A 17025-nucleotide genomic window follows, 5' to 3' on the forward strand; every position below is an offset into this window, starting at 1 on the left:
TAACCGTAAAGCACCAATAAACCTATAATAATGGAATACTCATATCACCGTGTCAATTTGCTTTTTTAATGTCATGATATTATCTTCCACACCTCACCCCAGCCCTAAAATATTTAGGACATTTCATTAAATCAACCCCCCCCCCCTTTCCAAAAAACCCCCCAACAAAACCCTCCCACAAAATAAAACAAACCCACCATTGGTGCAAATGCAGCAATAACAATCACTCCGGCGATCATCATGAGAGAAGCAAGAAAATCAAAAACAACAACAATACAAACTATAATTAACTTTGTACATGTGCTGGGTCAGAAAGATAACAAGGGTATACAAATATATAAAATTCTATATACTTTATATAATGTTAAAATATGCAAAAATATATAGTTTATGTAATTTTATGTAACATGTATAACATGACAACTTCGATAATAAAAATAATACTAATAATGATATTAATAATAATATAAATAATAATAATAACAACAATATTAATAATAATAATAATAATAATATAATAATATTAATAATAATAATATTAATAATAATAATAATAATAATAATAATAATATTAATAATAATAATAATAATAATAATAATAATAATAATAATATTAATAATAATAATAATAACAACAATATTAATAATAAAAATAATAATATTAATAATAATAATAATAATAACAACAATATTAATAATAATAATAATAATAATAATAATAATAATAATAATAATAATAATAATAAATAATAATAATAATAATAATAAACATCAAAAATAACGATGAGAAGAACAGCAAATAACAATGCATCAATTATTTAAGTTTGACTTTTACAATAAATGTGACATTTTAAAATTTCAGCTGAGAGTCTGAGAGTTCATTCATTTTCCAAGGGAGATTTAAATAATAATAATATCCATGATAAAAGAAACACCCACAGTACTTCCTGTGTCTTAAAAAAAAAATCAAAGGCAAACATAACAAATTAAGAAAACAACCCACCCACTACCAATCACCATATAAAAAAATTCCCCCATAACAAATTACCCTTTTAAAATACTACATGAAACCAAACAAGTGAATGGCATGGTGTAAGTAATAATAATAAAAAAAGATCAAAATACAGACTGCCACTTGCCACTTTTTTTTTTAAATATTCAAATTTTTCGGGAGCAAAATATTTTCTCAAACTGATATCTCAGATTTCAAGCTATTTTCACATAAATAATTTCTTTGATAGCAGATGTTTGAAAATGTCAACAACTTTTATTAACCAGTTAACTGTCGCACTCTGGAAAAACATGTAACTACAAATTTGGCCAAAAACAAAAATCATCATTCAAATGGGAGCAAGTAGCAAACGTTCACGTCGTGCTCCTGTAATCCTTCTCTGAAGGAGACTGATTGCTACACTACGCGACCAGAGAGAATAAATTGGGCGGTAAAAGGATAGCCCCCCGGCCCAGACAATGGAAAACTTCAATGTTTCAACACAGAAGGAATCTCCCATACCAAATGCAAGATACTGACAGAGCTAAAAGCAGATATAATTTGCTTACAGGAAACCCACAAGGACTCAAAACCACCTTGCATACCTGGCATGCAACTAGTAATACACCACGAACACCCAAAATATGGAAGTGCCATGTACACCCGAGAAAAATCTACCATACTGAAAAGCGATGATCACTCAGAAAATGACATTGAGATTCTCAGAGTAGAAACAACACTGATTACCATCATATCTGTGTACAAACCTCCATTAACCCCATTCAAGTGGCCCCAAATGAATCTATCCGATAGAAAACCAACCCTGATCATTGGAGATTTTAACAGCCATAACACTATATGGGGATATGAGCAAAATAACCTTGACGGAGATGCTGTTGAGGAGTGGGCGGCCGGCAATGACCTCACAATACTCCATAACCCCAAAGACAAGAAAACCTTTATGAGTGCCCCGTGGAAGAAAGGTTACAATCCGGACCTGGCATTCATATCCTCTCAACACTTCTCAAACTTTGAAAGGACTGTAGGTGAGCCTATACCGAAATCTCAACACAGGCCTATTACCATCAGCATCAAACCAGCTGTTAAAGCCCTCGAATCAAATGCGATACCACGATTCAATTTTAGAAAAGCAAATTGGGAAAACTTTACTAAAGATTTAGACAATGAGATCACCAATATAAAAAGTGACCCACAGAGATACGACGACTTTAGAACACTCATATGGAAAGTTGCAAAGAAAAACATCCCCAGAGGATGCCGAAAAAGTTATATTCCATGTCTCCAAGATGAAAGCAAGAAACTATATGAAAGATACATTGAATCATACAAGGTGGATCCTTTCAGTGAAGAAACCCTAGAACTGGGTGAAGAACTCACATCAATGATAGCCGATGAAAGATCAGAAAGATGGAAGGAATTAATAACCTCCACCAATATGACCCTAAACAGCAAAAAGGCCTGGACTACAATTTCAAAACTGAATAATGACAAAAATACCCAGACAAGAGTGGCTGCAGTAACACCTGACCAAGTAGCACATCAGCTTCTACTGAATGGGAAACCAGCCAAGAAAGCACGAGGCCAACTAAAAGCCCTGAAACGTGAAATGGACAAAGCCCTCAAGGATAGTGAAGATCATCTTGACTCTTTTACCCTGGAGGAGCTACTAGAGGCCTTGTCCCATCTGAAGGCAGGAAAAGCATCTGGACTGGATGGAATCACAACTGAGATGATTCAACACTTTGGCCCGAGAACCCTATCCTGGCTATTGGACCTCTTCAATGTATGCGCAAGGACAAACAGGCTGCCAAGTGCATGGAGGAAAGCAAGAGTAGTCGCCCTACTGAAACCGGGGAAAGATCCAAAATCCAAGAAAAGCTATCGCCCGATCTCCCTCCTGTGCATCGCATACAAGCTATTTGAGCGAATGGTTATGTCCCGCATGTCACCCAGTCTAGACGAACAACATGTGGTCAACTTCTTAACCTTACACAATTCATAGAAGATGGGTTTGAGACAAAACAGGTCACTGGCACAGTCTTCGTCGACCTCACTGCAGCCTATGACACAGTGAATCACAAGATCCTACTCCTCAAAGTGGCTAAAATGATAAAGAATAAGAAAATTGTAAATATTATCCAGTCACTTCTCGAAAACAGGCGCTTCTTTGTTGAAATGGATGGCCGGAAGAGCAGGTGGCGCACCCAGAAGAATGGTCTTCCCCAAGGATCAGTGCTGGCTCCAACACTTTTCAACATATATACAAATGATCAGCCTGAGTTCCCAAATATCCGCCGATTCATATATGCTGATGACCTATGCCTCGCAACACAGGATGTGTCCTTCCAACCAATAGAGAGCAGACTGACAAATGCCCTAGACACCCTTACAAAGTACTACACTAAAAACTCGCTGAACGCCAACCCAGGGAAAACACAAGTGTGTGCATTTCACCTCAACAACCACCAAGCCCACAAAAAACTTAACATCAAGTGGAATGGCCAGACATTAGAGTACAACTACCACACAGTGTACCTCGGAGTGACGCTTGATCGAACTCTGTCCTTCAGAGAACACGTGAGAAAGACCAAGGCAAAAGTGTCCACGCGTAATGCCCTCCTTGGAAAGCTGGCAAACATGAACTGGTGAACTGACCCTAAAACTCTAAGGACCACAGCATTGGCCCTCAGCTACTCAACTGCGGAGTACTGCTCAGCTGTATGGGCCCGATCATGCCATGCCTCCAAGCTAGACCCCGAGCTCAACAACGCCTGCCGGATCATAACGGGCCAGCTGAGAGCAACACCATTACCACTGGTCTACCGTGCAGCAGGAATAGCCCCACCACACATCCGGAGGGAAACTCATGCCCAAATACAAAAATACAAACAGGAAATGGACCAGAGACACCCCCTTCATGACCACAATTGCCCCAAAAGCAGGCTCAAATCAAGAAAAAGCTTCCTCACAGTAGAGAGCCTTCACCCAGACCACTCAGCATTCTTCCGCCTGGACAAATGGGTAGAATGGGACAAGACAGCAAACGATGCCCTCCAGCCCCCAACAGAAGAGCTCCCAGCAGGCACAGACCTCAAGAGAAAAGAATGGTGGCGTTGAACAGAGCTAGAGCAAAGGTGGGAAACACCGCCACCAACCTCTTTAAATGGAAAATCTCACCGGGCACTGAATTCCCATGCGGTCACCCCAGACAGACCATGGACCACATCCTGTCCGAATGCTCGCTGGGACCTCACTGCACCAATGCTGACCTGAGGGAATGCAACCAGACTGCCCGGGACTGGCTGACTCACTGGCGCGACAAGATATGATGATGATCATTCAAATGACCCTCATCTTGGCAAAAACTCAAACCTGAGACTTGGATAAAACTAAGAGGAATTGAGACAAAAGAAAAAAATTTATGATAGGAGAGATGTAGCTCTGTCTGTGTCTTATAGTGTAAAAAAAAACAATTTTTAAAAACCCAACATCAAGCCAAAATCTTTGCCAAACATGAAAATGCAATCCTATTTTATGGTGTTATAATGTCATTTTACATTCATCCAAAATATAAATTAAAAAACAACAACAAAAAAACAGCATATAAATGTAGGTCATCTAACTGAGAGAAGAAAAATCTTGGAGAGAGCAGATGCTCCTGGAGGAGTCAAAAGCTTTATAATAAGCTTAATAAGTAAATAATAAATTTAGTTTTCAAGTAATCAGTGCATACATATACAGTGCTAGTGATAGTGATAGGCGTTAAAACATGAATGAAAATAATCAAAACGTCTTCTGATTATTTGAACCTCCACCCCAATGTGGTATTATGTTATTGTAACTATGCGGTTTTGTGGTATGACACTCTCCTTTGTCCTGAAAGGTCCAGGGTTTGAGTCCCAATCTGAGCAGCAGATAGTTGAGTCCTTGGAAAAGGCTCTTTACTCACATTCTCTCACCGTACTCAGGTGTAAAATGAGTACCTGGCCATCGACACCGTTGTCTCTGTCAGAAAAAAAAAAAAAAATTGTAATATCGCCTAACATGCGTCATGTCTCGTTCTGCATATTATGTATTGCAGTCGGTTAGGGACCCCTTGTAAAGCACTTAGAGCACGTTTAGTAGATATTGCGCTATATAAAAGCTCATTATTTTTTCTTTCTAGAGAAAGGCAGTTTACTGGTTAATTTTTTTTCTTCTTTTCTTCTCTGAAAAATAAATATAAAATTATCATTATATAAAATGACAAGGGCAGTTATTTTGATATGACTCATTGATTGGTTGAATGAACATTAACAAATGAGACAATTGCCATGAAATAGTAACAGAGACCCGAGAAACTCGGGTATACTTTAAAACAATAACATTAAATTTTATCAAGATGAAATGGAAGAGTTAACAGCTTAATATAATAATAATAATAATAATGATAATAATAAATAATAATAATAATAATAATATAATAATAATAATAATGATGATGATGAGAATGATCACAATAATAATAATAATAATAATAATAATAATAATAATAATAATAATAGTAATAATAGTAATGATAAACATCAGGCCCAAAGGTAGATCACAGTACTGACAGAGAGCAAATCACATTACCGATAGTTAACAACAATTGGAAGAGCAAAAAGAACCTCCCCCCTCCCCTCCCACCTAAAAAAAAACCCAAACAAACAAACAAACAAAAATAAATTAAAAAAAAAAAGAAATAATAACAAGAACAAAAGACAACCAAAAGAAACAAAACTAAACTAAACCCTATAAGTCAACAACTAAAGAGATATAAACTTCAAATTATATTTATCGACTTCCAAAAGCATCTGAAAAATACAATGTCATACAAAGAAAAAAAAACATTTTTTTTGTCTGAAAGAATAATCAGACATTTGGCAGCTTTGACAAAACTGAAGAGAGAGAGAGAGAGAGAGAGAGAGAGAGAGAGAGAGAGAGAGAGAGAGAGTGAGTGTGTTCGTGAGAAAAAAAAGAGAGAGAGAGAGAGAGAGAGTGAGAAGAGAGAGAGAGAGAAGGAGAGAGAGAGAGAGAGGGAGAGAGAGAGAGAGAGGAGAAGAGAGAGAGAGAGAGAGAGAGAGAGGAGAGAGTGAGAGAGAGAGAAATGTTTTAGATAACAAAGGACCAGTTATATGATTTACATAATATTTTACATTACAGTTCAGCCTGCGTAAAATTCATTTCTCAAAACCGTAACAAATTCTTAAGTTCAATCCTGTACAGTCGGAGAACATTTCTATTCCAACAAATAAAAAAAAAGTAGTATGTAGTTCTTATGAGCCATGAGGCCTTTAAAAATAGATGATAAAAATTGCTTGCTACCATTTGGATAGAATAATAGTCTATTACAAAATACTTTCCGCAAGATCTGATACATCCAGCTACATGAACAGAAAGGTCAGGCTTCTGATCAAACAGGGAAAAAATAGGGATGCATTCAAACACTGGAATTTGATCACTTTTCATCAATATTTTTTCGAAGCTTTACAATTATTACAGCTTTTGCTATATATTGGCTGTAGCAGGGTTTTGAGCCCAAATTGTTCCATGTTTAATATTTTACTCTTCGTTTTTTTAAAGCTGCTAAACTCATTTCTGTACATTACATTTTTTACTTTCCACAGTTTCAAGCAGCTTATAGTTAGTATTCACTACAAACCGCACTGTAATCTTGTAAAAAAAATTGATACGCATTATAATCAGGTAATAAATAAACATAAAGATACTTGCTCCCCATACATTCATCTCCATTCATTATGACACTGGGATGTAAAATTTATAAAATTTTGAGTAAGCTGCAAAGTGAAAAACCTGTGAGTAGCTCAAATTGGGTAAAATTTATAAATTGGCGTTCAATAGTTTTTTTTGTTTGTTTTTTTTTCTATTAACACTTCATGACTGTTAACCCAATACACTGTTCACAAAGGGCTTGACGTAGTTCTGGGGGAAAAATCCTCGCTTCCTGCTGCAATATCCTTCCCACCAGTTCTGGTCTGTCTTTGAAATTAATTGGATAACATCCCCTTTCCTTAGCGCCAATTCCTCGTGATTGGCTGGAGTGAAGTCGTAACACGCTTCGTAGAGCTGGTGAGAAAAAAAATAGTTATTGCAGTTTTATTAAATTATGCTCTAGGGACAAGATGTCAACTTTTTGGACACATATTTAGAGGAGATGAAAATATACCTGTTAATAAAGCTATGAATTCCTAATCAACGATTAGCATGATCAGTGGCCAGATGGGTGAGATTGTATCCTTGGGTAAGACATCTTACATGAATTACCCCATCAGGTGTGAATTATTACCTGGATGCAGGCAGTGACTGATATTGTAAGAGTTAGTACAAAAAGGTCACCTAACAGGCAACTGGTACTGTTGAAATGGAAATATAGTTCTATATGGCCTGCTGGGGGGAATAGATGAAACATTTTAAGTGCATGAGTATGGTTATTATGTTGAAATGCGCTTTATAAATGTTCATATTTATGTATTTATAATCATTATAAATTATTATTATTACAATAAGATTCAACAGTCTGACGTCTCGTTGCCTAGCAACGAGCAGCTTGGTTCTAAACAAAGAAAATCGGTACTTTTTATTCTTCATGCTGGCTAGAACTTTTTCACATGTCATGTGATTAGAATGTATAAAATTCAAAACATGATCAGATTTGTTTTTCTCCTCTTGATACACTTTTATGCTCGTCGGAGAAGTATTTCATAAGGGCGTCTGCCATTGTTCCGATAGTTTAGAGCCAGTTACTAAGTTACTCTGCATCATTACGGGGGAAGTGACGTTACGACTGTTGAAGCGTATTCGGCAACATAGCTGACCAATGATATACTTTTTGAAAAAAGAACCAAATTCGGCAAAAAGGTAGCAATTCGGAATCTTGAATTTGAATTTTTAAAAAAGAATAACGAATTTTTAAAGTGGCAAATCAGTATTTTGTTTTGCTTGCTTGACCCACCTCAACATCCACCAATTTTATATAATTTCTGGCCTGGTCTCCCGCCACATTTCCATCGTGGTAGGCTGCTACCAACTCGTTGATGGAATTGAATACAGCATTTGGCCAGATGTAAAACTTGTTCCGGGCATCTCTTAAAATCTTGAAGTGCTGAACTGTATTCTCATGTCTGAAAGAGAGAGAGAGAAAAAAAAAATGTATATATACCCCCTTTTTTTTTTTGCGCAAGATTATACAATATTACAAACAAATTCATATTAAACATGAGCTTGCACACTTTAAGTGATATGACTGAGTGTTGAATACAGACCAATCTCATCTAAAATTTATTTTATGAATCTTCAGTTTTACTTTGACATATGAAGAAACACTAAATTTGTTGTTTATGTACAATAATAATAATTTTAAAAAAGATTTTAAGTTGTAAAATAATCATTATAAGACAAACCGTATGGTGAAAAATGATCAAAATAACAATTGTAACACCTCAATCTGGTATCATACTATGGTGAACAGGATCATGGGTGTTACTACAAAAAAATTTCTGCCCCGGAAAATTAGACTGGCTGGATTCTTAACCATGAAAGCCGGGATCCAACCTTCCCCCAGTCCCTCCCCCCCTCTCTCAATCTGGTATCATACTATGGTGAACAGGATCATGGGTGTTACTACAAAAAATTTCTGCCCCGGAAAATTAGACTGGCTAGATTCTTAACCAGCTGGGATCCAACCTTCCCCCCCCCCCCTCTCTCCCATCTGTATACACATGTGTACACTCATCCCTCTCCCACATGCACACACACACTCAACCACACTTTATCAAAATTACATTGTAGATAACAGTGCACACTAATTCTTAAACTAAAAAACCAATTGACGCAATATCAAACATGCTCAAAGCATTTTACCATGGGTCCTTGAAACACAGCAATGCTTAACATGTAGGGGGACTCGAACCCGCGACCATACTGGTACGACAACTCCGCCTGGCTGGGGAGATTGTGACTACACCGTATGAGCTATCCAAGACGGTAGAGTCACGATTTCCCCCGCCAGGCAGAGTTGTTGTACCAGTAAGGTCGTGGGTTCGAGCCCCCATCGCCGCTGGGAAGTTTTTATTCTCTGTTGTCTTATGGCACTTTCCTACTCACTTCATTTCTTGTTATTATCAACATAAGTGCCTGCTTTTCCAAAATTATGTAAAGCACATACTTATTCCTTTTGAGTTAAGAGTTTAAATCAGGAAAATGGCCGATTTTGTCAAGAGTTCCATTGGTTAAAATTTTTAAAAAGCATGTATAAAAGCCACCTTGAACTGTATGAAATATAAATTTGACCCAAATGGCCTGCTGGGGTGGGGGAGGGGGAAGGGGTTAAATGAGACATCGCACATGGTGTATCTGTGGAAATGCTCTATTTATAATAAATCTTCATTCTTGTTTATTTAAAGAACAAAAAGAAACATACTTGACTGACAAAGCAAATCCATTTATATCCGATTCACATTTGCGGATAAGAAAGGCACCATCTGGATATATAGGATTTCCCTCGCCGTCTGATATTAATAAGTAAGACTCTGCTTCCATTCTCGGAAGACATCCAAGGAACCAGCTAGAAATTAGAAAAAAGAAATATTTGTATATTGAATTGCATAATTTGAAATAAATGTCACAGGAGGATCAGAAAAATACTAATGCTTCACAATTTTTACGACCATTCTCAGAATGATATTGAAATTAAGATCCATAAGAAATAAACAAATAAAACATTGTGGTTATGAACTTACCATATTCATGATGCAAAAATGATGGTGACAAAGACTGTACAAGCATTGACTGTAGTTTTTTTTAAAAAGTATGTATATAAACCATCTATAGATTTGAAAGAAATGAGTTTTATACACCCAGTACTACTATCTTCCATTGAGGCTGAGGGTCGTGCAAATATTGGGTCTGCAACTGAAAGTCACCATCTCCTTAACCTGTGTCACACTTACTATATTATATTTATCACTCAACACTAAATAACTAAATTGATGAGATTGTATTGCTTTTGAATGAGCATTATATCTCTGTCCCAGCCATTAGTTTCCTCCCCCCCCCTCTCTCTCTCTCTCTCTCTCAAGGTTGCCAATTCAGGAGGCAAAAGTTGACTTGTTTTATGTAAACACATTGGCCGACCCCGTTCTGAGTGCGCTGAACCCCAGTAAAAAGAATTATATACTTACTGTTTTTCTGTTTAGCAGGTGATTGGATAATATACTGAGGGTTTATAACATACTGAATTCCGTATATATACGGAAAATTGGCAACCTTGCTATCTCTTGGCTAGTAACACGATAAAAACAATTGAGCAAATTGCTGGCCATACAGATTAAAGTAATAAATCCTTGCAATTATTGATAAGAACTATAAGAAAAGTTGAGCAGTAGCGCTGATTTTTGCAAAGGATTGTTAAAGAACACCTCAGTATCTCTTAAACAATTGAATAGATAAAACAATAATCATTATTAAAACCAATACTACTCACTCTGTAGGTTGTGACACTTTGACATAGGCAGCTGGAATCAGCCCAGACTTGCAGTCACAGATAGCTTTGCACCAATCTTTTACTTCGAGATCAAGAACCTGGAACAGATCAATGATCACAATATAACAATGCATTTATTTATAACAGTTCTATGAAAATAGCCATAACTAACCAATAATTCCATCTTCAATATTTTCTTTTAAATATCACAAAGTCAGTGCTAAATCTAAAAAGCAAATGTGACATGAGGAAATTGTCTGACCGCCGTGATTTTCATTATCCCCAGACGCATATTTGAAACTCCGCTCTTTTAAACAATAATCCACATTCCAGAATATGGAATGTTTCTAGATGCACATAGAAATAAGGAAAGTTAATAAAATATCTATAAAAACATAAAATTAACCAACATTAAAATCAGTTGTTACTACATATACACAATATGCGTCGACTTCGAAGTGGGTGTCATGGCCGAATGGTTTAGTCGTCTGCCCTGGAAGTTTGACCAGAATCGACGTTGTGGGTTCGAATCCTGGTAACTTTTACTTTATTTTTATTTTTTTAATTCCGTCTTCTTTTTACAGAATGTTGAAAGGGATAAATGTCCCATCCATCCTCCCCCCACCTCTTTTTTTTATTTATTAAACTCTCTCTCTCTCTCTTGGTTTATTTCTAGTTTCTAGCAAATATATTCGTCCCCACTCCGATCTCAAATAGTGTCTAAAAAGAATAACTAATTAAAAAGCAAACAAACAGAAATATTCAGAGAGCGACCAAATGGTCAGATAGAGGAGAGAAAAAAACAATAATTGTTTTAAAAATAAAAACAATTTAAGAAATTCATGCTCAGAAATGGAACATTTACATAAAGGTTTAGCAAACAAAAAACTCTAAGGTTTAGGTCAAAATATAAAAAAAAAGAAAAAGAGAGATTTCCCCCGGAGCAGGGAATAGTGTTAATAATAATAATAATAATAATAATAATAATAATAATAATAATAATAATAATAATAATAATAATAATAATAATAATAATAATAATAATAAAAATAATAGTAATAGTATGATAATAAGAGTATTAATAATAAAAATAATAGTAATAGTATGATAATAAGAGTATTAATAATAAAAATAATATTATTATTGATAATAATATAATAATGATTATGATGGTAATAGTAATAATAATAACAATTATTACAATTATTATTATTATTATTATTATTATTATTATTATTATTATTATTATTATTATTAATATTATCATTTGACCAAAACAAAAAAAAAAACAATAATAGATCTAGAGCAAATTAAATAATGAAATAACATTATCGGAGAAATAAAAAATTCAACTGATTAAAAAAAACTCTTGCTCGGAACTCGGAACAAAAGTGAAAGGGCGGTCACGACTTGTTTCGAATCTGTGCAGCTAAAAGGAGTAAAATGAAAGGTGGCCTAACCCACTGAGCTGTCTATCCACACCGCTATCGGAATATCTTAAATTCATATATGAGCTAAACATATTTCCACCATTTTTGCTTCCTTGTTTTGGTAGTTATTTTCATCTCTGATTCGAATAAAAATATGTTGTTGGATCTTGTTTTGTGGACGTGTGATACTAAATTGTATTGTCTTGTGCGAAGAAGACAGGAAAATAACAGGTGTCGGTTTTGGGCTTTGGGGCGAACAACACCATGGCCTAGGAATTCGTCCGCGAAATAAAAAATAGTTCCCGGTTATCCCCAAAATTGTGGCCAGAATGAGCAAATTATAGAAATTAGAAACAAGAGATGATCAATAAAGTTAACAGGTAAGTAGGTAGTGAAAATTTAAATGGTTGGTGGACTATGAACAGATTTGATGATTAACAACTTTCTTCCTGGTTGAAAATAAAGTCGAATTGCCAGTTTGACGTTTTCAGATCAAAGTAGCAAAAGAAATTTCATTGATCCATTTGCTTTAAAATAATTTTTTAAAAAGAGCTGGATTTGACATTTGATCACTATTTACTTTCATCTTGTGTTAAATATCACTTGATATATTAACTGTTTTGGGACACAACCACTAGTATTTTTTCCAGAATATTTGGTATTTTTCACGCCTAGTTTGGCATTTTGCATAAAATCTTTCTGCCCACATGCTACAGGCGTCTGGGAATAATAGACAGATTGCGCATCAGGGCGCTAACGGGGCCGATTAGAGATAGACGACGATTGGGATTGTTTGGAAGCTTTAACCCTTTGCCCACTAGTCATTATGACATCCGAAATGCTATCGCCTTCTACATCTACGCCAGAACAGAAATAGAGGGTGGAGCCTACCATGATATAACATTTTATGGAGCCCTAATTTCGTCATATCAGTTCTGTCCACTGACAGGTGGGTGGATATCGCTTTCCAGAACTTGTGTCCTTATATGAAATTCTGAGTTTTTGACCAATCAACGATTGCTCTTTTGATAGCTCGCTTGTCAAAATGAGTCAGCTCAACCCTTGATTTATGTAAAGGCATCACAGGCGGTATATGTTGTGTAACTTCAAAGACCACGGTTGACCGAAAGCGATGAATGGAAGCCCTACTGTGGCGTGGAGAACGAGGTCTTGTATGTATAGTTACGTCATATCTCAACGCTCGTGAATTCTTAGTACGGCTGGACTCACAATCAAAACACGAAATATGTGTTTTAAACTCTTGAATCAATCGAGTTACATGAGTGCGTTCGTCTCATTGAGAAATGAAAAACGATATATAAATCAAGAACATCGACCGGAAAACAAAGAAATTATCATAAAGTTATAAAATTTGAGAAAGCTGTTTTCAAAATCAAATCTATTACAAAAAAGGTTATTTCTAGACCGATTTTTATGAGACAAAGACAATTTTTCTCCACTTTTCAAGCTGATTCCAACAATGAGGTTTTCAAATTTATCGCGATAAGATTATTTGTCATTATTTTTTTTAAATACCCAATTGACTGCTCAGGAAATGAATACGTAATCCTTGGTGGCTAGCGAGTAGGTGTTAAATTTTGCTTACCCTTTCTCACGTAGACGCATACACACACACACACACACACACACACAGACTAATCGTCGTCTAGCATCCTATCGTTCGGCTCGACGATTAAAAGGGGTTCGTATCGTCGCTAAAATAATTACAAAATACATATATTTAAAATATATTTATAGTAATGTGAATTAAATATTTTAATGCTCTAATATATCAAGAATGATCATTATTATGATTTATTACGGTGTGAATTGAATTAGACCTTTAAAACTGAAGTTTAATCTGACACCCTACTCGCTTTTATCATTCGAGTCTTAAGTTGTAATAAGGCAACTTTGGCCAGAAGTGAAAGACATACATTGTGTGTTCAGTCTGTGTGTCTGTCTGTGTGTGTGTGTGTGTGTGTGTGTGTGTGTGTGTGCGTCTGCGTGGGAAAGGGTAAGCAAAATTTAACACCTACTCGCTAGCCGCCAAGGATTACGTATTCATTTCCTGAGCAGTCAATTGGGTATTTAAAAAAATAATGACAAATAATCTTATCGCGATAAATTTGAAAACCTTATTGTTGGAATCAGCTTGAAAAGTGGAGAAAAATTGTCTTTGTCTCATAAAAATCGGTCGAGAAATAACCGTTTTTGTAATATATTTGATTTTGAAAATAGCTTTCTCAAATTTTATAATTTTATGATAATTTCCTTTTTTCCGGTCGATGTTCTTGATTTATATATCGTTTTTCATTTCTCAATGAGACGAACGCACTCATGTAACTCGATTGATTCAAGAGTTTAAAACACAGATTTCGAGTTTTGATTGTGAGTCCAGCCGTACTAAGAATTCACGAGCGTTGAGATATGACGTAACTATACATACAAGACCTCGTTCTCCACGCCACAGTAGGGCTTCCATTCATCGCTTTCGGTCAACCGTGGTCTTTGAAGTTACACAACATATACCGCCTGTGATGCCTTTACATAAATCAAGGGCTGAGCTGACTCATGTTGACAAGCGAGCTATCAAAAGAGCAATCCGTTGATTGGTCAAAAACTCAGGATTTCATTTAAGGACATAAGTTCTTGAAAGCGATATCCACCCACCTGTCAGTGGACAGAACTGATATGATGAAATTAGGGATCCATAAAATGTTATATCATGGTAGGCTCCACCCTCTATTTCTATTCTGGCGTAGATGTAGAAGGCGATAGCATTTCGGATGTCATAATGACTAGTGGGCAAAGGGTTAAAGCTTCCAAACAATCCCAATTGTCGTCTATCTCTAACGGGACCCGTTGGCGCCCTGTCGCGCAAACTCAGTAGTGACAATGACAGTGACAGCCTTGTCTGACCTCGGAGAGAGCACCTTCGCGAACTGCAGACATTTAGGTTTAGAGTATACGCTAGGGCTGGACAAAAGAAGAGAAAGATATTGTTTGACTCCAACATTAATTTGTTTAACTTGGATTTTGACTTCGAAATAAAGTCTGAGTTGAGTTGGACTCCTTTCCAATGATACCATTTTCAACTTTCAAAACTGCTTCCAGGATACCCTTTGAGCATTCCATAAAATCACACTCATTTCAAAATCTACCAAAGTAACGCCATTTCAGCTTGGACTGCCGTGGTCAGCGTCGGTCATTGGCTCCTAGCCTTGTGACGTCACAGTGTTTCAGGGAATCCCCTTTCGTTTTTTCAGTCAGCTGGTGCCCAATTTCAGGCTGATTCCTATAGTAATTTTTGGGTGTTTTTAAGGCATAAAAATATTGAATAACTCTGCTTCTATCTAACCTAGACAAAATTCAAACGGTTTTATCATCGGGATGGTATACTGCATCATAGTAAACCAGATTTTATACTGTCATTTGAAAACTGAATTTTCATTTAAGTGCCTAGTTGGAGTCTGCAAGTACTCAGTTCAGTAGCCTACCAGGAAGTAGAACAATCTTCTTTCGTTTGAAATTAAAATTTATATAATAACATTTTGAAATCTCAGACAAGCAAACCATACATAATGTGTTACATAAAAGAACAAAAAGCAAACAACCCTTACACATAACACCGTTCCTTTCCTGAAGCTCATTTCGTCGGACTGATTGGCTTCGAAGTCCCATAGTGCTGTTGCCTCCATTATTTACAGTCAGTATGTGGACAGTTTGTTGACAACAACCACTTTATCAGTGTCTTTTCTGTCTTTAAATGTTTCCTTACTTAAGTCGTTTTGTAAAATTCACCTCTATTGCCAGCAGGTCTAAAACAGGTAGCGTAATAATAACAAAATATGTCTAAAATATCAGTATTTTTCAGAGGGTAATAAAATTTCCTCAACGATAAGCAAGTTTTGTTTTTCTTCGTGAATCGGAAATGACTTCCTACAGTAGATTTAGGTTACAGTGCGATAAGGAATGTCTATGGGGCTGTTTAGGAGTCTCGCTCAGTTTAAATTTATTTATCCAATCTTATAAAGGGCTGACCCAGGTAATGTATCCTTTCAATACATGACAATGACATGATATTCAGACGATCTTAATAAATCACATTTGTTTTTAATTCCGACAAACCTTTAACATATTCGTACATTAATCAACTCAAATGTTCTATAATAATAATAATAATAATAATAATAATAATAATAATAATAATAATAATAATAATAATAATAATAATAATAATAATAATAATAATAATAATAATAATAATAATAATAATGATAATAACAATAATGATAATAATAATAATAATAATGATGATGATGATAATAATAATAATAATAATAATAATAATAATAATAATAATAATAATAATAATAATAATAATGATGATGATGATGATGATGATATAATAATAATAATAATAATATGATGATGATGATATGATGATGAATATAATAATAATAATATAATAATAATAATAATAATAAAATAATAATGATAATAATATAATAATAATAATAATAATAATAATAATAATAATAATAATAATAATAATAATAATAATAATAATAATAATAATAATAATAATAATAATAATAATAATAATAATAATAATAATAATAATAATTGACATTCAATCTCTGTAGGGAGACGGAACTCCGAAAAGGATGGTGACACTGACACACTACTGTAGCATTAAACCCTGCCCACTCTCTATTCTTCAACCTGCCATGATTTCACCCATAATAAAATTTAATCATGAGATTTTGCTAGTCTTATTTCTTGAATTTGCCACTTTTTGAGGCCGAACATTTCTTGCGATTAACCGAAGCTTGTGGCAATTAAACAGTAGCTTCTATATATAATTAATCCCGTTTCTTGAGAAATATTGCGATTTACCGAGTTGCGATTATCCCGAGTGGACTGTATTACCGTTATTATTCATTTTGTAGATAATACTATCATCAGTGGCGTGGCATGCTTACAGTATAAGGTGGTGCCAGAAATAAAAGAAAAGGACTTAAAACTTGCTATATTTGTAAATACAAAAGAAAGGA

The 17025-nt window shown here is 35.1% G+C and overlaps 1 protein-coding gene across 1 annotated transcript; it reads right to left on the reverse strand.

Annotated features, from left to right (window-relative positions):
• Positions 1-6125: 6125 nt before the first annotated feature.
• Positions 6126-15895, reverse strand: LOC144972434 (growth factor receptor-bound protein 2-like). The gene is made up of 5 exons (XM_078913603.1): positions 15589-15895; positions 10536-10633; positions 9474-9617; positions 8007-8175; positions 6126-7120 (listed from the first exon to the last, which is right to left on the reverse strand). The coding sequence occupies exons 1-5, from the start codon at positions 15664-15666 to the stop codon at positions 6938-6940; spliced, it is 672 nt and encodes a 223-aa protein (XP_078769729.1). The 5' UTR covers positions 15667-15895; the 3' UTR covers positions 6126-6937.
• Between the last annotated feature and the right edge of the window lie 1130 nt (positions 15896-17025).

This window comes from Berghia stephanieae, chromosome 5 (genome assembly GCF_034508935.2).
Source record: "Berghia stephanieae isolate SIO BIC M18660-M18661 chromosome 5, UCSD_Bste_1.3, whole genome shotgun sequence".
NCBI lineage: Eukaryota > Metazoa > Mollusca > Gastropoda > Nudibranchia > Aeolidiidae > Berghia > Berghia stephanieae.

Bases quoted from the DNA above. Each gene is read 5' to 3' on its own strand.
- LOC144972434 (XM_078913603.1), bottom strand. From the start codon at position 15,666: ATGGAGGCAACAGCACTATGGGACTTCGAAGCCAATCAGTCCGACGAA. The intron at 10,634-15,588 runs GTAAGGGTTGTT...GATCTGTTCCAG, and splicing joins GGAAAGGAACGGTGTTATGT to GTTCTTGATCTCGAAGTAAA. The intron at 8,176-9,473 runs GTATGTTTCTTT...TCTCTCTTTCAG, and splicing joins GGATTTGCTTTGTCAGTCAA to ACATGAGAATACAGTTCAGC.